Below are 24,896 nucleotides of genomic sequence, written 5' to 3' on the forward strand. Positions count from 1 at the left end.
TTTTTCAAATGATGATGCATAATGTGTTTTTTATTTGCAAATGTTTTACATAAAAACTTCTCATACGGCTCTCGAGCGAATCACAACACACCACGGTAAATATGTGTGTTTGTGTGTGTGTAAATTATGTTTATGTAATATTTTTCTTGCACGAGTCGCATTAATTATTTTTCTTATTCGGCTCAGATCCGGGCAAGAATCCAGAACCATGAAATCCATTTGCATTCAGTATTTGTTTGTATAAATCAAGATTTGCGTTTCTTGTACGCAGAGCGGCGGTTTCGTAGCTGATGTTCGGATCGTTTTTCATCAATTCGCGGACAATATCGTTGAATTGTTTCGCTAATTCTTTTATTTCTGGTGCCAGTGAAGCAATTGATCTGTTTGGGTTCTCGTAGAAAGATTTGAGTTCCGGTCCCAATTGATACCAAGCTCTGGCAACACTGCCCAAATCTCTAGAACTGTTCGATTCTCCATATAATCGCAAGAACGAAGCGCTAGAAAATCCATTCAAATCCACTATTTGTTTGTATAAATAAGGATTTGCATTTCTTGTACGCAGAGCGGCGGTTTCGTAGCTGATGTTCGGATCGTTTTTCATCAATTCGCGGACAATATCGTTGAATTGTTTCGCTAATTCTTTTGTTTCTGGTGCCAGTGAAACAAATGATCTGTTTGGGTTCTCGTAGAAAGATTTGAGTTCCGGTCCCAATTGATACCATGCTCTGGCAATGGTCGAGTCGCCCGAATCCTGTAAAAATAAATTTATAAGCACTTTCATTTTATCGTTAAATGAAGATGAAAATTATTCAGACTGTGAAATATCGCGATTCTAATTCTGAGCACAAGAATTATCGAGTCGTTCTGAGAGATTCTGGCATTTGGACTCGATACAGTTTCGCTTTTTTTAACATACAATTAAATTCTTCGAATCGACTTTCCTATTTTCGGTATCTCAGCGAAAAGTGACGGTTGCATCGAAATTCCGGCGAATCTATAAATTTTGAGAAACTTATGGCTTCTCCTACGTATAAATCGTGACCCGATATCTTTGACAGTGAACCAATTACTGCCCAAAAAGACTCGAGCACGTTACCAAAAGGTTTCGAAGGCTGCACGAATATAATGATTAAATTCATTTTTCGATGAATTTAAAATGATTATATTTTATTGGAAAGTTCATCGGTTAAACGTTCGTTAAAAAATGTGATGGTGGTAGAAAATGTTAAAATGCTCAATATTATTTAAAACTTACATCAACAAATTGAGAGCGCGAATAAACCCCGATGACTCCGAAAGCAAGGAACAAGATCGCAGCAATATTCCGTCTCTCCATTTTTGGCCTGTAGATTGACTCTCAAGAAACTACTGAAATCCACTGACAAAAGTCGCCATTTATATACTGGTTTGAAAAGACAACATACGCATTATCAACAGCGTTTTTCCTTTTATTGACTTGATTAGCTCTGCCAAAGGTTTCGAAAGATATAGAAAGATAACAGACAAAATAATAGACTCGCCTTGGAAAACGAGTTCACCATATAAAGTTTATGAAAGGTAAACAGAAATCTTCGAAATGAGAAAAATAATCAATTTTTTTAATTAAAAAATTTTTTATTTTTCTTATTCATAATAATTTTTGTCTGAATCATGAACTGTTTATTGGTAACATTTTTCTGATCGGCAATGATCAATAGGATTCCTTCCAATAGAAAGGATTAATGCCAACAGATAATTGGAAACTGTTGTTATTATAATCATTAAAACTATGGTGTACGATAAAAAAATGAAAATTTGACAAAAATCGTATACATTTTTTTTCAATTCTTGGTATCATTTCGCAGAAAAAAACTTTTTTGTATTTTACCCACTGCTAAGTTTTCAGTCCTCTTATACGTGGATGTAAAGTGAGATGCTAGCGGCTCTAAATATTGACACTGCAATAAAATTTCGGATACCCGTGTATGCGTCATGAAAAAATTCCATTTGAAACTGTTTTTTCTTCATAAGTTGTTTTGGATCGCAGGTGCGAATACAATGATATCTTTTCGAATGAGAAATTAACACGGCATCGATCTAAACCGCTGCGTAATAAATTTATCGTTCTAAATGATAAAATTCTAATTCTCTGTTGCTAAGCCATGTTTTGCTGCTTCGCGCGTATCTGTGGCAACTATTATAAGAACAACGAGACAGTCCTTCGTCGAGCTTTTATAATTAACCATGAACGCCAAATTTTTGTACAGGTTTTGTAGTTCAACACCGATCCAGAAACCATCAGAACTCCGATCAACCGCAATAAATAACGATGCACGGTCGGTAATACTAACCAATGCACGCATTAATCGAAAGCTTCTGATTAAGTATTGGCTGCAAGCAATATGGTGACGGTTTATAGATTATTTTTCGGCAAGTTTGATTCATCAATTTGACGAGTAAAAATTTCCCCGTGGGACGAGAATTTTCTTTTCATTTTCATTCCCTTTTTTAACAGTTTCATTTGTTTACTTTATTTGCAATTTATTCTTTTTTTTAATGTTTTGCGAATTAAAGTACGAACTTTTAATCCTTGGCGTAACTTTTACTTTTTGAAAGTTTTAATATATTTTCTTGACAAGTTTTTTCGAATATAAAGTGCAAGTATATGCTTCCTATGTATACAGAAGAAATATTGGCAAAATCCAAGTTAAATGTATTTTTAGTGTATGGTAAATTCAAATCATGCGTAGCTTGTCGATATTTGAAGTTTTCTATTAATTATCACTTAAAAAACCGCTTGAGTCACAAAAGAACCTATAAAAAGAGGCTCTTTTGGCTCCTAAGCTGAAGGTCGAGAGATCGATTCCTGCTTTCGTTATTTATTTTTTCAATTGATTCAATTCGAAATTATCCCAAATTTAAACAAATTATATGCAATTTGATAAGTGGAGTAATTTTTCAAAAAAAACCTTATACATTTAAAAAATGAACAATAGAACAATCATTATGAACTATGAACATGTTTCACGCGATTCTGAGTCGAATGAGACAAAGTGGTAATGACCGAAAAAAAAAAAAATTTCGAAGGCAATAGACTATGAAAATTTTGAAAATTTTCGAAAATTTCAAAAATCGAAAAAATCACCTCCAACGATGGGTTCGAAACATGTTTCACGCGATTCTGAGTCGAATGAGACAAAGTTGTAATGACCGAAAAAAAAAAAAAATTTCGAAGGCAATAGACTATGAACAATGAAATGAACAATCATTACACGGCGTATGAATCTTACCCTTTTACATTTGGATGAAAAATAAAATATCGTCACAATGAATTATTCTGCATTTATTTAAATCGTTTACCATTCTTTACGCCGTTTAAAAAAATATAAAAAAATAAATTTAAAAAATGATTTGCCGCAGGTTCGAATTGTCGAACTTCGGTCTTCCAGATGAGCATGTTACCACGTCACCAATTGACATATTAGTCATATAAGATTAATTAAACGAATGCAATAAAAACGAAACAAAAATATATATATAATTATAAAATCGGGCTAATTTTTCGGAATCATTCAGCATGGTTGTAGAATTCATACGCCGTACTGGGGTACTGGTACGATACAGTCCTTTTCGTGGAACTCGTTCGCAAGGCGATACGAAATAGCATTTAGTACGTCGTTCTGTACCCTACGGTCTTTTCTGTGGAAAAAGTACCAGAAATGGCGGATGCTACTCCATACTGATGGTACTGTAATGGTACGCCGTACCGGGTACCGCAACAGTAACACGGGTACGGCGTATGCTCGTACTTTCGGCGCATTACGGTACCAGGTACCAGTACCATGACTACCATGGTAGTATCTGGTACCTCGTACCTCGTATTTCGCACCCATCAGTACGCTGGCTATCTGGGTATATAAATAATATACCGAAAAGTAGATTTATTATTTATTTTTAATAATTTATTGTGTTGGGATCAAAAATAAAACACTCGATCATTATATCATTGTTATGAATTGAGTCAACACCGTATCTGTTGAGCTAAGAAAACCCACGCACCGGTTAAGTAAAATTACAGAAAAAACAGTAAACAGGTGAATAAAAACTACAAGCTACAAACTTGTAATTGTATTATATTAATTCATTTAGAAGAAATTATGTTTTTTATAAGCTGTTAAATTTTTTACTGCTAAAAAATATGCGTCCGATTGCATAATAGTTTCTAACCTCAAATGATGAACAACATTCAAATGGTTTATATTTCAAGAGAAGCCCATTCATTTCTCTGTATTTTGTATCAACGCAATTCTGATAATTCCTAAACACTTACCCTTTTCACTGCTCTTCATAATTATGCCACTGACATATTATCATGTTCAATATTTCTGAAATTATGTACATTATGTAATCGTTATACAGATGAATGATTCAAATATTTTTATTGCTAAACTATTCCTCGTATATTTCATGTATGAAAACCAGAGTGCCATCTAATTATAATTTCTTGGCAAATGATTTTGTTGCTCGCATGTGTAAAGCGCCATAAAAACTATATTTAGACTACTTGTATGTTGTTATTTTTGAAGCAAATCAGTTTACATTCAAAGCGGTTACATTCAATTTGAATAGTTATTTAGTATATCAATCATTAAAAGATTTTTTCCAAATTTTTATAAGTAAAGTTAGTAGGTTCTTAAATTCACAAATCTATCAATCATGACCATTCAAATTATTCTATGGAAGAATATAAAAACAAGAAAAAATATGCAATCATTTCAAATATTGATAGGGGCAGGAACAGCCTCAACAGAACTTTCCCTGTAACTCAAAATACAGTAAACTCGAGAAGGGCTCAAAAAGTGTTTTTATGACAATGATTCGTACCCTTTTATCAGCCAGTGGTCATTCATCTCAAGTGGATGTGTTTGGCATATATTTAAGAAATGCGGTGTGGAGGTGCAAATGTCTTGCCCTATAATTCATTGCAATGTGTTATTATTGTCCCGTTACAAATTTCTCAACTATTTTTAGCTTCCAAGGTTGTTAGCATTTTCTTGCAAATATTTCTATTGGATGGGCACTTATAAACTGCAGGCCTATTGGCCATTCAGATATCAATCCCACTTGGGTAGAAGCTTCAAAAATTCTGAAGCAAACCCCTAGTTTTTAGTCTACATTAAAACCGCTTTAAACATACACGATTCCACATAGAACAACTTTTAAAAATTTTTATTTCATTCACTTCATGTTGACGGATCCTGAGTTTTTAATAATTTTGACTTAATAGTGTTTATTTAACCTTCTTGTCGCTATTCTTTTTTTTGTGATGAAATTGGTGTACTAAAAACCTTGTCTTTTTTTATTAATACACATATTTTGTTTGACACAGTGCATTTGTTTGGAAAACTTTTTTATTTTAGCTTTCTCAGTTTGTTAATTCATCTTTTCAATAAGAGAAAACATTTTTCCTAGGTAAGTTCAACCCGGAGATAGTTAAAATATCAGTAACATGGACAGGCTTCAAAACAATACGAAAGCAGAAGCAAAAATATACCAGACAATATTTGAATTTTTTGTTGTTCACAACATGTTGGTTCATTTATGATATTTTCTATTTTTATTGCAGAGAATGTCATTCCCAAACAAATCAGATCGCCTGACATGCTGGGGCCATCGAGATGACTACTGGAAATGTTTGGACGATGGAAAGACAGGCGCTGAGTGCAAGGATTTCAGGGAACAGTACGAAAAATTCTGTCCAGCTCAGTGGGTAGGTAGAAATAATTCCAAAGAATTTGAAATATTTCTGTCATTCATAAAAAACCAAATGTAATTTTCCTTTTTAATCGTGTTAATCAGGTAAAGCATTTTGATCGGAAACGTGAATACCTGAAGTTCAAGGAACAAATCGAACGAGAAGGAAATGGGTATGTTCCAGAAGTTCCGAAAAGAGCAGAAGCCTAGTTCAATAAATTTTATAATAAACTAACGGTGCGATTGTGGATTATTGTTAATATGATTTTTTTTCAATTTCAATCTGTTGATAAATAAATAAACTATAATGAAAGCTTCACCCGGGGCCTTGTGAAAAAGGTGTGTACTCCATTTTTTTCCCATTTCCTGTACCCTCTATCCATAGTTGTATGCTTACTAGGAGCTTTACGTCATTGCAGAAAGTGTTTTATCAAATTTCTACTAATTTTGATGAATTTGGTAAAAGTTCTTTATCGCGTTCATTGCAGGAAACAACCTACGGATTTGAGTTGTAAATGTTCAAACAAGTCCGCACTTGCTGTTCAAACGACTTCGCGAAGACGTTTGGTTTCAAGGAACGATCGTAATTATGACTGACAATGAAAATGGAGGAACTGCTATGGGTTTATCAGCTAAAAGTTCCGTAGATGAGGATGATCAATCGATCAATAAAAAAGGAGCTGATATAGATTTACGAAGAATGAGACGTCATCAGCATATCCAGCTGTACAAAGTTCGATCCCATTATTCATTATTTTCTCTTGAATTATTAAAAAAGTTTCTGAAAAGTCAATGAATAATTAATTTTATAATAAGAAATGAAAATTCCAATAGTTGAAAATGTACTTTTTTTCTGGATATTGCAGAAGTTATTGAGTTTGCAGGCTCCAGTTGCAGAAGGTCTTCCTGTCGAAATTCTGCGAGTATTAACATCGAGCGACGAGATTGGTGATGAACGAGTATTGTTGGGATCTCTAACATTAGCGACGAATTTATGTGTCGGAGATTCATCAGAGGAGCTGACAAATTTATTGAAAAACTGTTGGAACTTGAGAACACCAGTTTTGAACGCGTTCCAAGAAAATTTTCAAATCTGTGATCTCGAATGGTTCAAACTCGCGATGACCCATGGATATCTTCAATTAAACGTTGAAAACATTCACTCGCCCGATTTGGTCTTCTTGGCTTTCAAAGTATTGCGTAAAAATTGTCTCACCTACACGAAATATTCGTACATCGCTTACAAAATTTTACAAACATGGATGGAAAAAACTTCGGAGATGAAGTTTTGGCTCGAGTACGATACCAACGAAATTGAAACGAAACTCGAAGCTATAATTTTCTCGAACTGGGATAACTGCATCAACGAAATTTCACGGAGAAACGCGTGCCAAATATTTCCAATATACTTGAAAATCATGTCGAATAAGTACAATGGCTTTTTGGAATATGTTTTTGAAAATTGCATTCAAAACTTTTCCTGGCAAAACGTGACGAAATACACGATCCTCGTGGAAGTCTGTAAAATTTCTTGTAACCTCACATCAATCGTAAACTCTGGCCTTATCGCCTGCATCTTTACGAGCTTAACGAAAAATCATTTGAAACAAGCTGGTACATTGCTGTATTCGACGATTCTAAGAAAAATGAAGGCGAACGAGTGGGAAATCATTTTTGCTGAAGACTTCTTTCGAATCAGCGCCGAATGGGAGACTGAGTACGTTGTCGAATTTTCGAAGCCTACCATTTGTAGCGTTTTTTTTACAAAAAACTATGGTTATTCACATTTTCGACGCTAAGTGATCCAACAAAAATGGAGGAAAAAATTCAACGATTTTTGTACATTTAAAAAAAATCCTTTTTTTTCAAGATACTATTGAACAAAATTCTTAGTAATTTTTGAATCTAATTCTTCTAAACGAATTTGCAGCCATTTGAAAAGACTGAATTTTTCTCGATTTTCGTTCGATCGAGTGCATTGAGACTGACTAATTGAAATGAATGGAAGAATCAGAAACTCACTAATAAATCAATCATTTCTATTGTTTTTCGATAGAAAAGAGCTGGCGGCGATAGATTTACTCTGGCAACAATGGATGAAGCCGACAATCCAGAAATTTCCGAGCATCTTTGAGTATTTATGGAAACACGATTCAATGAAAAAGTTACAGTTGAGTCAAATGTATTTAGCAAGAATGGGCGACCAGCGAGCATTCCAAGCGATTTACAATGACGAAAACTTTTCGAAAATGTTAGGTTCACGTATTGTAGATATTTCTGAAACAACAAGGCTGAACGCCTTTGCGATTATTGCTCGAAACAATGATTGGACCGGCCCGGAACCGTTTGGAGTTGTCAAGAGATTTCTATACTTCAACGTAAACGCTAGTACGATCATTATGAGGAAAGGGATAGTCGAAAAGTTTCAAATATTTTTTGCTAAAATAATCAAACTCGCCAATGGCAGTGAACTTTTGGATGATGCAATTTGCGAATTCATTAACTGGTTGCACAGATTCTTGCTCGATTGCTTTGAAATTGGTTCATCTTATCAACGCAAAATTCTTGGATTGAAATTGTACTCAGTAATAATGAATTTCACGATCGATTCTTCGGTCAATGGTGTGTCAACGAAAGGGACAAAATACGTGGCGACTCTGAAGTCTGCCAACGCCTTGAGACGTCGAATGATTGAGAAAGGAAATTGGACATTTGATGATCGCCAAAGTGCATTTCTACTAATGAGACTCGTATTCGATCCAGCGGACGATGTCAGGGACACAGCAGCTTCAATCCTCATTCGTTATTTCGAGCCTCACATATTTGTAAAATCTGACAAAAAAGTAAGAAATCATTATATTTTTTTTATTAATCCCAGGTTTTTCGGACTTAAACCAAAACAGAATTGCCGGAGTAAAAAAGAACTTATGATACTAACTAAAAGTGCATCCGTTCGTTTAGGTTTTAGCTGAGACATCCTTGAGGTTATGCCAGTCTTCACGAGTTCAGGACATAGCAGGAGGGTCTGCTGTATTGAAAATACTCGAAGTTTGGAAATATGACATCGAGTGGATGGACGGTACTTCAAAATATGTAGATTGGTTTGTGAATTCTGCAATCAGCCAACTGGACCATGTCAAAGGTGACATTTTAAAATCGGCGACGGAAGGCTCATCGTTTTTTGGTGCTTTAACGGTCATTCTCGAAATTGGCTTGACAGAGGATGTAACAAATGATGTGACAAGAACACTCCTCGATCTTATCGAGGAAGCCACAAACTTTTTTCTTTCTGCTTTTTCTCTAGACGACAAAAATAACGGTAAAAAATCGTACCTTTTTATATTTATTTTCGCATTGATTTTTGAAAAAAAAAATCGTCTTGTTCAAAAGATCTTCGGTTTTTCCATAGAATTCTCCTCGTCTTTCGAGGACATGAGCATTGCCGTTGATAGTGCAATTAAAAACAGTGAAATGGACGGAGCCAACGAAGTCGACGATGAATGCAGTTTGTCGCCCGCTCATCAAATCGTTGTTTCCTGTATTTGGATGTCCCTTAAAGTACAAAATTTGTCTCCCAAGTATTGAAAAATTCAAGATTGTTTCCAATAACTTTTTTCTCTTTTTCAATTTTTCTGCCGAGTGTTATTCCGTTAAACATTTATATTCTTTCTCGAGTTTTTCAACGTATTTTGCTAAATATGAAATATTTTTCTTCTCAGGTATCGTGCGATTTGGCTTCCGAAATAGGATGTCGTGCTGAAAATAAAGAAATTGTGGAAAGAGCAGCAAATCTCATAGTTTCCGTTTTGTTGAAATGTCGACACAAAGGAGCAATCGAAGCAGCAGGTTTGGCACTCGCAAAACTGACAAAGTAAGATTCTGCGTAAAGTCAAAAAACTTAAAAAATTACACAACACTAAAAAGTTCATATTACATTTTTTCATAGAAATATTTCTCTCAGAAAGTTGAATTAGCTTTTAAACTACGAGGTAAATTTTCATGAGCTTTTAGAAAAAAGATTTGGACAATTTTAAAATCGGGAGAACAAACTAAAATATAATAACAATGAGAATATTTTACGATTTTGTATCTATGATTTTCAGGGTTGCTTGTACAAAAAATTACGACGGAGTAATACAGAAACACTTGGAAAATTTGTTGAGTATCGACGACAAAAATAACATCAATTTGACACGACGTGGAGCTGGAATGACGATAATGTTTCATCGTATAGTTTCCAGTGATACTAGATACAATCGTCCGTTTGTGCACTTAGCTGCAGCCACCTTATTGAATAACTTGAAAGAAAAACATTTTCAACATAATGAACATTGCCAAAGCGATTCGACATGCGCGAGGCATTTACACTTTTTACGTTCTCTCATCGCTGACAAAGGATTACAAGCTCATTTGGTGCAGTACATGGAACAAGTCTGCTTGCTGTGCTTCGAATATTTGCAAGCGCCTGAGTGGACCGTCCGGTGAGATATTGAAACACCAATATTTTTACAAAATTCTTGTCATCTTAGTACAAAATTCATTCATAGATTTTTATTTTTGAGGAATGACCAAAGTGCCATTCAGTCAGGAATGCAATTAGAGGGCGTAATAATATTGAAAATATTCAGTAATCTTTAGAACTTGCAATGAAGTAAAAAAAGAATAATATGAACGGAATACAAGAATAAAATAGTGTTTCCAGTTCCCGTTAAACATTCAATTTTGTGAATATAAAGAATTTGACATATCGACATTTATTAGACTAACACAGAGCTCAATCATAATCAAATGAAATTTTATACTCACAATGGTATTATCCAAACGCAGGAACGCAAGTCTACAATTATTCGGTGCAATAGTTCCACGGTTGGTGGGTCAGTGCAGTCCGAAAGAGTTGGATTACGGGATCGGTAATTCGATCAATCATTTCGTCACGCATTATCCGAAACTGGCGACGAGTATATTCGACGAGCTGGAAACCTCTACAAGATCTTTTGGAAGCGTTAAGAACGATTTTCCGACGGTCAGTAAAATCGTGCCGCTTTTAACACTGCTGTCCAAAATGGGGACCAGTGGTTGTGATCTTGTCGATTATTCCTGTGAAGATTACATCATTCGAGGGAAAAAAATATTTCTCGTCCTTCTGGCACATCCGGTGTTTCATGTGCGCAATCTGGCGGCAAAGGCATACGCTGCTTTCGTGCCACTCGTTGACACACTTTATGAATTGACGGTGATGAAAATGCGAAAAATCAATTGGCACAGCGATAACTACAATCACGGACAATTGTTGGCCCAATTTTATCTCCGACGCAAGTACGAATACGAGACTAAATGTACGAGTAACAAATTCGTAATTCGCAAGCACAACATTTGTGAGAAACAATTCGATATCGCGATCAGAGTGCAATTGGCAAGAGCTGAATATTTTTGGAAAAAAGAAGCCTACACGTTGTTCGGACCGCCCCGCGAACAGTACACGGTCCATAATTTGTGCTCTTTCCCTATAAGCTCAATGTTACTAAACTGCTTGATCGGCTGTCCCGTTGCATTGTCGATTTTGAAAAACCGAGAAAGTACAGCGAACTGCGAAACTTACGATCATCAATTCATATCCAGTTTATTCGATAAAAAAACTGGCACACCACCAATGCTGGGTTTGTCCGAATTTCTTAAAAATGTTATTGCTTTCAAAAGCCAATTTCTCAGTTGTTCTTACACGAGACAGTTTTATATGAATCATGCGAGAACCGCTAAGCATCATGCGATCGTTGCAGCAAACCTGGAAGATCTAACACCAGATTATCTGCTGAAAAGTCTTGTGGCCGACGCGCTCGAAATGGTGAACGATTCCTCAATAACTTATACTCTGCTCTACGAACTTTCGTCCATTCTCGATATTCTGCAGAACAGACGAGTGAGCAAAGAGGTTGAAAAAAATCTGACAGTTTTAAGCGAATCGTTGAAAAATATCGACGAGAATTCGGGACGCTCTTGCGCCGATAAGCTACGAAATATTGGTCACACGATTGCCATTTACACGGACATCCTCAGCGAAGAATTGTTTCGATCAACGATTTATTATTTATCGAAAGTAATGGAACACGCAAGTGCCAATGTTGAAACGAAATTTCTGGTTATTGATTGTCTCTCACATTTAGTTGGAAAATTATTCAGTCACGATGAAAATGCGTTTGTTTTCAATCTAAAGAACCCAGAGGTTGGAAAATTCCTTTGCATAATAACGACGTTGTTGGTGGACGGAGATGCAGAAACGAGGGATTTTGCAGCGAGTAAATTAAGTCCAATGACGAATAAAATTGTCGGTCGAAGTGATGAATATTTTTGTTCGAGAGCAAGTATTTTTATCATTTTAACTAAATTGACTTTCGTTTGGGCACAAAATACAATAATTTTGCCTTCCGACTGTTTCGAAATATTCAAGTCAATAATCAATTCGATGAGCACCAAAGAGTCGGTTAGAGCGCTGAAGAGTCCTTACGAACAAGACGACACATTTCAACGTGACGATACAGAATTATTGAATATTCTGACTCACTGCGTTAGATTATTCAATAAAAAACAAGAAATGCCCATAAAGTATGACGATTTACAAAACATCAACGGTGTAATCTCTGCGAAACAAGACTTGAGGGATTTCGGCGACCAAATTGAATATTTTACAAATTTAAGTACTCCGTATTATTTAATGCTGAAGAAACAGGATTTAATGGACTTGATAAAGGATTAACGAAAGAAAATTGATTGACCGGACACAGCGAGTGAATCTTAATGATCGTACAATTATTGGTTTTATATTCGTCCGTATGTTTTCTTTCTTCATTATATTAAACTGAGTAAATTGCTTTGAACAAACATGTATATAAGAACTAAAGAATATGAGAAGAATAAAAAAAACAAGTTGATTTATACAATTGAGACACGCTCGTTGGCTCAAAATCGATCATCCGTCATCGGCGCGCTAGTGAATTGCACTGGTGAATTTTTTAATTCACTAGTGCAATCTTTTTTATCGGTTTTTCTTTTATGTTGTGATTAACAAGAAAAAAATACAAAAAATACGTTTAGGTCTTATTCAGTTTACAATATTCGCACGATCTAGGACTGGTCAATCATGAGCAATTCATTTTCCTTGATTTTTGTGATGAAATCAGCACAAGAATCACGAAAATGACATGTGTCTCGCAGGCACGACATTCTTAAATTTGCTATTTACAACTGTTACTTTTTTCTTTCTTCAAGTTGTTGTTTTTTTTCCTAATGCTTGTGCAGCCGAAGTGTTCTCAACGGAGTCACTATTTATGGAGTGCAAAAAAGAAACGAGATTTTGTTCGTCTTCAAGTGAAATTATGACTACTGATACATCTTAAACCAGCGTTAATACAAACTATTCTTTTTTATCAACTTACACACTATTATCGAATGATTCTGCTAGCAAATTTCGTATTTTTCGATATCCCTTGCGTTTTTTTTCAACCCGGACGATATGGAAGATGCTTACAAAGACCCAGAATATATTTTTTCTATGTGCAAAATTCACGTGAAAGCATCTTCTTTTGTCGGAATAAATAATGAATAGATAAACAAAATAATGTATAATTGAATTTCAAACGTACGCTAACTACTGTAATTTAAGATCAATTAGAATTAGTCGACATATTTTAGATTGAATGAAGGTTCTACGAGTCTCATAATTCTATTTACTCAGTTCGCAATGTATATATATATATATATATATATATATGAGGGTGGTCCTTATTTGAGGTTGACATTTTTTTTCATATTACCCCCCTGGTTCGATTCCAAATCATTAAAAAAGACACCACGAAAAAGCTGGAGTCAGTGGGATGATGGGAAATGGTGCCGGCAAGTTCGAATCGATTGAAAAAAAGGCATTTTATATAAAAGTGATGTTTTTCTGCTGGGGCCGGTTATTTATCATTTCATTCGAATCTTTCTTCCTTTTGTAATCTCTGCGTATTTTCCTATTATAGTCTCTGCGGCATAGAGTCCAACTATCACAACTTCCCTGGGAAAGCCGACGCCGTTCCGAATATCATATCTCGTGGCACAACGTCCAGCTAACACGATATTCTTCCTGATATTTTTTAAGTTTTCTCGGCATAGCCCAAGCCACCTTAACTACAAATTCTATCATCAAATATTAATCTTAAATAATCATTATTCTTTAATAACTTTCATATAAAATACTGATATAAATCATCTGATGGTTCAAGAATTGCATCTTATTGCGAATTATTCATCAAAACTCTTTCTGCGTTGCGTTCGACTTTCTTTTGACAAACAAATTCTTAAAACAGTTATTTTATTCCGTTTCTCTCAACATAGCGCCTGACTATCACGTTATAAAAAAATTCCTCAGATGTAAGAATTCACATAAAATCACCGACAAACTGACATAAGCCTACGAAACAAGACTACTTCGTTTCATCGGTCCTCAAAAAAGGCTGTTCTTGAGTAACAGATCCCGAAAACGACAGATATATAAATTCAGTAATAGCATGCAAATAGAACCGTTTACTTCTAGGTCATGAAGAAAATATCAGAGGAAGTAATGATCTAGAAATTTTAGAAAATATAATTCTCTTGACGAATAGAAAAACGATAGAAAACTTGTCTATTATCGAAATTCAGGAGCAAAGAATAAAAAATCATCTAATGATTTATTCCTGGGTATACGGGAAAATATTGTAGTTCGAATTTTCAACGACTATATGTTAAATAAATACTTGAATGGTTGTTCTTAATGACGATTGACAAGGGTTTCGAGTACACTTGGATGGCTCGACGTGATTTATACATAGAAAATGAATAGGAGCCAAAGATAAAGCAAACACAAATTTGACTGAAGTAGAAACAACGACCGGGTTTGCCGGCACCCTTTCCCATCATCCCACTGACCACAGCTTTGTTGTAGTGTCTTTTTTAGTGATTTAGAATCGAACCAGGAGGGGAATTTGAGAAAAAAAAATTTCAACCCCAAATAAGGACCACCCTAATGTATATATAACGCCTGTTTTTCTTATTAAAAATTAAAAATTTACATCAATTTTCCTATGAAATTGTCTTCTCGTTGTAAATTTTTTACTACTACAAGAATTCATTTCTTTTCTTTATCAAGTAATCACAAAATCAAACTCAATAGTGAAGAAATAAAGAGGAGCTTGTTAAGAATAGAAAACGAATTATGAAAATTTCGTCACACCATCGATACGCTCATCGAAAATTGTCTATTATTAATGGCGTTAAAGTCAATAAGTCTACGAATATGTAACATGTACACGAAATTAAACCTAAAAAAAATCGTACGTCTATATATAAATATATATGCTTTCTTGTTCATTTATACGTATTTTTTGTATGCTACATATAATGTGTTATTATGTATATATATATATTTATAAAGATCGTATGATCCAACGAGTGCAGGAGTTACACGGTCTCCGACGTTTTTTCGGATATGATTGAAGAAAAACGTGTACGAATTCGTTTTCCATCATAAACTTTAATAAATTTATTTACGATTATCACGATTTTGGAATCATTCACGTGATGTTCGGAAACTATTGAACATTTTTCTGCAATTTAATATCGGCAAACAATGCAACATTTAATTTCGACGAGATTATTACACACGGTAGTATCTACAAAAATAAATTGATGAAGTCCAGATTGGGAATGAATAACGAGATGAAGTGAAGAAAACTAATGACAGAACGACAGGAAAGACAACAATTTTTTTTTAACAAATCACGATTCAAGATTTGAATGAAACGACATAGCTCTGTTTCTAAATAGCTTTCATAAAATGAATGAAACAATGCTTGAAGAGAGCCTTAAGAATCTCATTCGGTAACTCGGTAGAATTGTCGATCAACTAAAAAAATCGGTTTATAGGTGGTGTTTGCAAAAACAAAGGATAAGCTTGTGTTCATTTTGTACAATTATTTCAGATGAAATAGGAAAGTCGTGTTAGAACAAAAATTTACTTAAGCATGCACGATTATGCCAAAATAAACTTGAATTTAGAAACGTGTACAATCGGTGCGAGTATTGCTTTCATTAACTATGGAGCGCAGCGATGAGAATTACAGAAATTAGTAATTATGGCTTTTTATTGCAACCTGAAAACTAATGTAAAGAAGTATTTTGAACAGTGTAGAAAAAAGCAAATTTTATGATTGCATTGGAATATTATGGTACAAATATGATTGGATAAATAAAAAAATGTAGAATGATTTCGCGTTTGTGTTAATGCTCACATCTGCTGGATCGAATTGACGAATTTTTTTTCAGTAAGATCGATCGATGGAATTTTAATTATTACTTGTGAAAAAAAAATCAGTGTCGATCGTTTTTTCTCCAACCTTGCTACGTACTCTTATGTTTTTTCCTCATTGCGGAATCAAGTATTATTCGAATTTCACACACACACACACACACACACACACACACACACACACACACACACACACACACACACACACACACGCACGCACGCACGCACGCACGCACGCACGCACGCACGCACGCACGCACGCATACACACACGCCCACGCACTCACGCATATCTTTATGAAATTGTATCGAAGGTAAAAAAACCAAGAAACATTTTGTTCAGCTCCGTTTCAACGGCGCAATTGATTGAACATGTATCTCTCGCTGCGAATCTTTAACCACCAAATCTCGGCGTTTCAATCTTCCTGATTTTTTTTCCTTTTTTCACTTATCTTCTATGTTCATTAATATTAATTAATTCCACTATGTACTATGAACATTCATTTTGTTTTTCTTTTTTTTTTAGGTAAAAATTTATCTCGATGGTCTAGTTGAATTTCGGCGCGCTTACTTAATTGCCGTGTTTGTCTGTTATTTTGCTGTTTGCCCAACACTGACCGACGATTTTGTCATTCTTTGCGACGTTTCGGCATTTTCGTTATTCGCTGGTGGATCGACTTCCATCTAAAAATGATTGAAAATTTTGGTAAATTCTTTGAAATCTGATCGATTCTAAATTCATGAATTCAAAAAAACATGGCTATTCGAGAATTTTTGATCAAAGTTTTTTTCAAATCATATTTAATTAAGGAAAAATTTAATGAAAACTTCAACATTTCCGAACAAAATTTATCGATAATTCAACATGTTCAAACGAAATAATGAATTTACTTTACTTTTATTATTTTATGAATTTGGTTTACGCCAAAAAAATGTGTTTAATTAAGCAAAAGGTTTGTTTAGCGTTACCTTTTCTTCTTTCTCGTCGTCGACTAGAACCGGACCAGTTTCAGTCTCATATTCCTTGAGAATCGCGTCAAGGTTGTACCTTCTTCGATAATTGACGAAAAAAGAGCGTAAATGGGCTTCGGTTTTGGTGCCAATGATATCGGCGATGGCGGAAAAGTCCTTCCCATATTTTCTCACTCCTTGTACGGCAAGGAGAAGTTCATCGTTTGTCCAACGTGCGTTAATACGACTGGATACTTCTGGTGGGCGCAGATCGTCGATGCCATCGATAGTTTTCCGCTTAAGTGCACTCACTTGCTGCTTATTCGATTGGATCTTTTTTTTCGAACAAAATTGGAAAGAAATTGTTATCAACGGGTACATTTGAATGGACTAAAAAGATGTTTTTTATGCGAACAATTAGCAGTGTGCATTCATGCATTCAAATGAGCATAAACTTATATCTACGAAGCGTATAAAAATGTATCCACACGATATGAAATATCTAGGCTTCCACTCATCTATTTAAGGCTTTCCTTTATTTGTCTCATTCTTTTTAGTAGTATAATTCATTTGATGGACGTACTTGTCGCTTGAGACTAACAATTTCGGTGTCGATAGCTTGAAGACTGTTGTTCGCTTGGCTCGGTTGGCCAGCCAATGCCGCCAAATCGTCATGATTGACTACCAGACCACGTGGAGGTTTTCGTTTGTTTGAACGACCGGGCATTGAGCTTAAGGGTCTAGCGACACCCGTACGCCTGAATAACCGAACATACTGTCGTTTCGTTTGTTCGTTTTTGTTAAATATATTATTCACTTTTTCATCTCCGTTTCTTCTCGTATTGACCTTCGTGGTGTGTCAGAAGTGTGAAAACATTATGTGTCGCGAATGTTCGTACAGGATTCTTCGACTTGATAAATAAGTGGAACATTGTCGAAGAACCTTCGTGTTTTGCCCATGGAAATTTGGAAAATGGAAGTCAGAAAATGAGGGATTTATATTTCTCGAAAAAAGCGAGAGTGGAAATTGAAGTGTTTCGCCTGTATGAACATTCTCGTTCAACACCAGACGGTCAATCCTCTTCGTTCGTATAACGAATGAGAGGAACAGAAAAGAAAGGGAGAAACGAAAAAGCAAAAGAAGTATTAACGACGACAGAAAATAGTAGGAAAACAATGAGAATATAAAACAAACAAAAAAGAAACAAATGACAAACGTTGATGATGATTATTTTGTCGTCTGAATAATCCACTGACCTCCAGTGCAGATAGCAGCTATGACACGCGTGTCCTTTGGGTGTCGCACGAACACTATGACAAGCAACGCCGCAGTTGCTACAAGAACCCTACAACACATAATGCCCTTTTTTAGATAGACGAAATAAAAAGTAACAAAGAAACGAGAAAGACTGTGGTTAAATATTCTCCAAAACTACGATCCCTTCCCCCTCCGGTACACGTACAAACCCAAAATTTTAGGACGAGACCGAGGTCACTAAAGAATACCGTTTTTTTTAAAGAGATTTTATTTATTCAATTGGGCAACTAAATGTGTTCCGAGCTTGGAGAGACCAAACTTATAATTTACGAGCACACAGAGGTCGCATAATTCATGTCATTCGGGAACATTGAACGACACCACGGACTCCTTCTCATTTTTGTGACAAACTATGGCGTGAGTTGCACTATTCAATGAACTTCGTTGGAATTCAAGTGATGTTGAAACAAAGAACAAACCGGACCACTCAAAACTGTGCTTAAGGGCGAAAAAAAACATTTCTAAACCGATTGAAACCAATGTAACGGGACATTAGTGTGCGACTATAAAAACAAAACCGAGACATTTAGCAAAGACGTTGGTAAAACAGCTTAGAAACTTTTGCACAGATAAAGAGATAGAGAGAAAAAGAGTGGGACAAGGTTTTGGGTGAGGTACCTGAACCTGGGGTATGTTTTCCGAGTCTGACGAGGCTTTAGCGTCGGCGCCTTGGTTTCCTGGTACTGCTTGGTTTTTTCCACGACGTATTCCGCGATGGATCGTCCATTTCTGGAACGTTCCCCACATTCACGATTCATAAACACGATCTTTCACAAGCCCGCTTCTCGTTCAACGAATTTCACAATTTTACCGCGTTATACACTAATTTTTACAGCTCCAAATTTTGCTTTCTTTCAACATTGCAACCACGAAGTGAGTCCAGGAAAAACGGAAAATATTCAGTTATCCGTGAACCGTTTTGGACAATGATTTTCAACGATTGTAACGTTTAATTATTGTTTTAACGAAAAATTGTGTTTTCAGTGAAAAGAACTTTTTTTTGTTCGAGTTAAATGGATTTTCCATTATCCTCTCTTCCAGTAGTTTTGACAAATTTTTCTTCTTCATTTTTCAAATTATGACAAATAAAAAATTGCGAACCTTTTCGAACAGTTCGTAAAAACTTTCCAAACAAATCAAAAGAAATTCTTGAAATTTATGAAGTTAAAAAAGAGGTTTAATGAGAAAAAGTTTCAGAAAAATTAACAAACTCATTTTATTTGACGAATAATTTTGCTCGATGATTTTTCGCATAACTTCCTCGTTGAAACAATAAATGAAGAGTGTTTAATTTTATCGAAAAATGATGATCTCGAAATTTCAAGAGGTCTAATGCTTTTCCAAATGTCTTTTGAATCATTCATTACCAAAATTTCTCGCAATTTCAATATTCGTTCGTAAACATGTCCATAAAACATTCGTAAATGGTAATTATGCAGTTTAGTTACTTTTCCGAAAGTCGATGCAACATTTTTTTTTTTCGAAGTTGTTGATCGGAATATAATAAGTGATATTCCGTCGGGGGAGGCTAACATTTCCCATAAAAACCATAAGTTATGGGATTTTGAAGTTATTGGAAAAATATGATGAAATAGAGAATATTTAAATATTTTAGAGTTTACAACAGGACAGGTGGATACACACACACATGCGCGCTTTGTTTGTTTTCGGAAGCGTGCTATGGTGGTGTTGAATGAAAAGAAGGTAACAAACAATTATCGAATGATAAAGTTTGTATTGATTTTGGCGCTCACATCAGTCTTTCCTTACACGAATATTTTTTGAATAGATGACTGACCTCAGTTTTCGTTCTGTCGTGAACATTATTACACGTAGCTTGAAAATGAATTGCGTTAATTGCTCCTACGGATTACGTCAATTTCATCGGTTGTGCGAGGATTCCGAACAATTATTATAGTTTTTACAAGCACATGGTGCAGTGTTTCGTGATATGAGGTGCTCGAATTGTAGTAATTTGGCTACGTGGAACGCCGAAACTTAAGTTTGGCGATGTCAAAAGAAACGAAAAGTTTCGAAAGGTAAAAAGGTGTTTATTACCAAGTGCGCATTTTTTCGATCAATTCGAGTTAATGAGTTCGGTTTGAGAATATCACTCTTTCTCTGGAGGAAGCCTGCGTCTTTATCGGTTATTTTCTATCATTAAAATCCCCCCGACAAGAATTTCTCGAAAGAGAAATAAATATGGACAGTCACACTGTTGTTGACTGGTCGAATTTTATTCGGGAGGCTTTACTGATATATTATATCGACAATTCCGAAAAGATCGGTGGAGCAGGCATCACGGTTGAAATCGATGCGGTAAAATTCGGCAAGCGAAAACACAACCGTGGTCGAATCATAAATGGCCAGTGGATTTTCGATGGATTCGAACGTGAATCACGGAAGGTATTGATTGTTGCTGTTCCAGACAGGATCGCGACGATGTTACTGAAAATGATAAATGAACATATTTTACCGGGAACCACTGTCATGTCAGATTGCTGGAAGGCCTACAATTGCCTGTCATCGGAGGGTTATAAACACCTTAAAGTGAATCACTCACTAAATTTTGTTGACCCCGACACTGGCGCTCATACCCAAAATATAGAGTGCACGTGGAGGGAAGTCCGAGCAAACGTCCCACGATATGGTCGGCGTGAATATCACATGGACGGATATATTGCCGAGTTTTATTTTAAACGGCAATTTCCAGACCATCGTGATCGATTTCACGCATTTTTTGAAATGATTTCGTGCACGAAATCATCATCGTCAGCTGAATTACCACAGTCGTCGTCATAATCATCATCATGAATGGCCCTTTCAAATACAACGGTCTTTTTCAAGGCCACATGTATTAACGCAGTGCAATTCAGAGCATTTTCGATGTGTGTACGGGATCGTTGGGTGGGTTCAGAGCACTTTCAATGCGTGCTTGCGCGCGCGCGCCCGCGTGTGTGTATGTGTGTGTGTCCACTTGTCCTATCATGAACTCCAAAATATTCAAATATACCGTATTTTATTCCTTTTTTCCAATAACTTGAAAACCCAATAACTTGTGGTTTTTAAGGGTGTCAGCCTCTCCCGATGGAATTTCATTAATAGTGACTAATTGAAGCAATTCATGCTAAAAAAAAATTCGCAGCATCGATTTTCGGAAAAGTAATCAAGCTGCATAATTACCATTTTTTTAAATAACGAAAAAATACTACACACTTTATCGATCTTCGATTCTTACATCGTCGATCGAAATCTTTGAGAGATCTTTGGTGCACAGGAAAGTCGATAATTTGCTAAACTGTGAGCATTTTTATCCTTCGTATGCTCGTACGTCCGAGATTGTCGAATTGACACATTTTCGTTTCACACATGAAATATTGAACGTGTGGATACATTTTTTGAAGAGCATACAACGAATTTTCTTTAACGATGCAGAATTTTATAAAGAGCAAAAACTTGTATTTGCGAATATTTTGTGTCTGCTATCCACCCAAATGCTTTTGTTCAATGCAATTATTTTGTTCCTCGATAACAGGAATTGGTGAGTGCAAAAAAATAGTTCAATGGAATTGACAAACCCGACAATCAGCATGCAACGATTTGATGAATATGTTAGAATAAAAAAGTACTAATAAATGCTTGCGATTAATATCTTACTTTTTCTTCGGACTCACTATCCGTGTTTGAGCCTAATTCGCTGCCATTTTCACTTCCATTTTCACCTTCCTTGCCACCGCTTGTCAATTTTCTGGCTTGTCTATCCATCAGAGACGTTCGAGTTCTCGTTTTCTTCCAACTGTAGTAATATTTCACGAGACTCGCAATCGATTTGTCCGGTAACTGGAATCCAGCAATTTTATGAGTTACTTTTCAGCAAATGACTAAAATTTTCATTAAAAAAGTAACTGGTTGATCAGCTACTCAAAATAATCAAATTCTATTCATTTCTCATCTAGGCAAGACATAAAATTCATGAAAGAAAACATTTACAATAAATGTGCGTCAATGTGGTAAGAAAACTGAAAGTGAGGCTGATTGAATAAAATTAATAATTTTGCTTCAACTGAAAAGCTCGACTCACCATTTGTCGTATTCTGTGGAAGCTTTTACCATGAAATTGGAAGGCTTGTTCAAACAAAACTTTGTCCTCCACTGTCCACTCGTCTGGGAATGGGGTAAAATTTGCCAAGTCCAGGACAGCTCTCTCCAAATTATGTTTATGCCAAAAAAGCATGCCCAATGCTTGTTCTCCGTTATATCCATATTTTTCTTTCGCCAATATAATATATTCGTCCACTGTAGAGCAAAAAAGTTATTGAGAAGTTTGGAAAATCTACATCTTAATCTTCAACTCACTCCTTTGTGGTCCAGTAAAGACTATATGCATTCTCAAGTATTCGTTATATTTAAAATGTTTCAGAGTTAAAAGTACTGAATGTACAATACTAGAAAAACCTGTATGCGACTTTCAGATATTTCTTGTCTAAATAAATGATTTATCAAAAAATATATATAAGGGAAAGTTTTTTTTTTTATCAGATACTGAAATTTGGATGCATTTTGATTTCAATTTCAAAATTTAGTCAATTCTATCGTTTAATTACATTTTTGATCTGGTATATCAACGGTGGGTGACCAGACGAGTAAAGCTCTGTCCGAAAGTTGGTCGAGACGACGTTCTATAAAAAGAAAGGAAAAATATGAGTTCTGTCAAAATTTCATGAATTTCTGACCTTGTTATACAAAGTCAATATTACAAATAGAGATTAGATTGGAAAAAAGCGGCTTACCAGTTATGGGTACAAGATCAGGTATAAGGACCTGATAATCGCGACCAACACGAATTTTTTCCGCTGGAGCTTAAATAAAATGATTCCCATAAGGATTATTAGTGCAAACGTAAAATTTTTTTAACATTGGAGCATAAAATGAGATGTCAATTATAGCTTCATGTTTTTTAATGTGGGTGAATACAACAGAATTGTCTTGCGATTGGAACTGATAAGTGGAAACACAGATGTTTATTGAAAAGTGAAGTTTTTGAAAAAAAAAAAATGATTATATGAAAATGTATAATGGGAGAATGATGGTAATTGAAAAAGAAATTGGGGCGCGCTGTTTGAAGCTCCATTTGGAGGTTTTTTGCACCACGATCGATAAGTCATTACAAGCAATAAATCGAAAATTTTTCGTGAGGTTTGTAAGATTGAATAATGTTTTATTCTCCTGAAGACAATAATATTGAAGAAAAAAGTGAAAGGATAATGAAAATAAGAAAAATACGGAAAAACATGCACTTACCACCGTCTTCCTCACTGGAGGACTCAGTCTGTCCATTCGGGCTGGGACCTCTCGATCTTCTCCCATTTCTAACATTTTCCGAATTTCTTTCAGCCAAAACCATTTTGTTAACGCTTAACAAACTCTTGCAAGTTAATCGGGTTTGTACGAAAAATAATTTTCTCGGGTTTATCCGAAAGAAAGTTAATGTTTGAAAAAAAAACTATAATACATCCAAACCGCACCTTGCGTAGCGTACACGAACTGTGGGCCCCCAAACGCGAGACTCAGATGATGCCGCTTCGTGCGACCGTAGCGAAAGTATATAAAAGATGGCCGAAAGCCTTCAGAGACTTTTCATTGGTCGAACCCTCTGAAGCGTCTAAATAAAAATGGCCTATATATATACACATCTACGGTACATCATTTTTTTCTTATATATTCGAAATTGACGCTTCAGCTATAACAAATCTGCGAACAGGTATGAAACGCGTAGGATATTTTATTTTTCAGTCGACTTAGCAAAATTAAAAGCTGATGTTGAAAAATATGGAATTATATTGTTCAGAAATCTATTACAAAATTTCAATCTACAGAGGAATTTCATATGATGTGCTTAGGAGAGATCGGGATCTCAAGTTTTTTCACCACTTCCCTGCATGCTTCGTTAAACATATATATATAATATATAATGTATAAGTGTGGAAAACCCAGGCGGAGAGAAAATTCGAACGCACAGTGGGGGAAAGGAAGGTTGTTCTATAATTGAAATTTCATTTTTGTAAAGGGTTCGAGGCTATAATCCTCTCATTTACGGGGTTCACGAGTTTCTTTCCAGAAGGGGACAATAAACGGAAAACCTAATTACGTCTAGAAACAGACGAAGAGGCACGATTTAAGCGTGAATTATAACGAAAAATCTGAAAGTCGAGATTTTTTGTGAAATTGATGGGAAGAATTTGAAAAATACGGTTTATGTTTTCACAGCAGACCAAAGATCGCTCTGTATATTCATTATTTTATGTCGTCTTTTTAATCTTTAAATATGTAAATAATATCAATAAGGAAATTGCAAGATTAGCGGCTTATGTACAATACTCTGCGTGCCCTGTCGCCCTGTACAAATGAATGATAAATAAGTAGTCCAGCCTGCGATTGGTTGATCAGTAAAGGTCACGTGATCTATCAAAAATCCGGAAGCCTCGACCCTTTCCAAATAGATTATGAAAATGAATGAAAATCAATTGATAAATTGGGTAATATGGTTAACATTTAAAAAATCGAGACACAATTT

At 35.4% G+C, this 24,896-nt stretch overlaps 3 protein-coding genes and 1 long non-coding RNA gene across 7 annotated transcripts; 1 reads left to right on the plus strand and 3 right to left on the minus strand.

Annotated features, from left to right (window-relative positions):
• Positions 1-4,925, minus strand: LOC122416377 (uncharacterized). Of its 3 annotated transcripts, XM_043429273.1 has the most exons (4): positions 4,864-4,925; positions 4,310-4,364; positions 1,256-1,378; positions 1-751 (listed from the first exon to the last, which is right to left on the minus strand). In XM_043429273.1, exons 3-4 carry the CDS (start codon positions 1,334-1,336, stop codon positions 161-163), a joined length of 672 nt encoding a protein of 223 aa, XP_043285208.1. In that variant the 5' UTR covers positions 1,337-1,378; positions 4,310-4,364; positions 4,864-4,925; the 3' UTR covers positions 1-160. The 3 variants fall into 3 exon arrangements, with proteins under 3 accessions (XP_043285208.1, XP_043285209.1, XP_043285207.1); XM_043429274.1 differs by lacking the exon at positions 4,864-4,925 and having other exon boundaries at positions 1,256-1,368; positions 4,310-4,491; XM_043429272.1 differs by lacking the exon at positions 4,864-4,925 and having other exon boundaries at positions 4,310-4,487.
• Positions 4,926-5,943: 1,018 nt separating this feature from the next.
• On the plus strand, positions 5,944-16,013 carry LOC122416371 (uncharacterized). The gene is made up of 9 exons (XM_043429250.1): positions 5,944-6,072; positions 6,222-6,466; positions 6,600-7,450; positions 7,790-8,576; positions 8,695-9,052; positions 9,143-9,291; positions 9,453-9,604; positions 9,837-10,214; positions 10,561-16,013. Exons 2-9 carry the CDS (start codon positions 6,323-6,325, stop codon positions 12,482-12,484), a joined length of 4,743 nt encoding a protein of 1,580 aa, XP_043285185.1. The 5' UTR covers positions 5,944-6,072; positions 6,222-6,322; the 3' UTR covers positions 12,485-16,013.
• On the minus strand, positions 12,421-23,951 carry LOC122416376 (REST corepressor 2). 2 transcript variants are annotated; one of them, XM_043429269.1, is made up of 10 exons: positions 23,624-23,951; positions 23,113-23,181; positions 22,927-23,001; positions 22,404-22,618; positions 21,980-22,162; positions 18,941-19,051; positions 18,262-18,350; positions 17,588-17,762; positions 17,023-17,337; positions 12,421-16,737 (listed from the first exon to the last, which is right to left on the minus strand). In XM_043429269.1, exons 1-10 carry the CDS (start codon positions 23,724-23,726, stop codon positions 16,645-16,647), a joined length of 1,428 nt encoding a protein of 475 aa, XP_043285204.1. In that variant the 5' UTR covers positions 23,727-23,951; the 3' UTR covers positions 12,421-16,644. The 2 variants fall into 2 exon arrangements, with proteins under 2 accessions (XP_043285204.1, XP_043285205.1); XM_043429270.1 differs by lacking the exon at positions 18,941-19,051 and having other exon boundaries at positions 23,624-23,949.
• LOC122416383 (uncharacterized) lies at positions 19,521-21,962 on the minus strand. The gene is made up of 2 exons (XR_006262098.1): positions 20,886-21,962; positions 19,521-20,770 (listed from the first exon to the last, which is right to left on the minus strand). It is a non-coding gene; the product is annotated as an uncharacterized lncRNA (long non-coding RNA).
• Positions 23,952-24,896: the final 945 nt, after the last annotated feature.

The sequence above is a fragment of the Venturia canescens genome, chromosome 9, assembly GCF_019457755.1.
Source record: "Venturia canescens isolate UGA chromosome 9, ASM1945775v1, whole genome shotgun sequence".
Lineage (NCBI taxonomy): Eukaryota > Metazoa > Arthropoda > Insecta > Hymenoptera > Ichneumonidae > Venturia > Venturia canescens.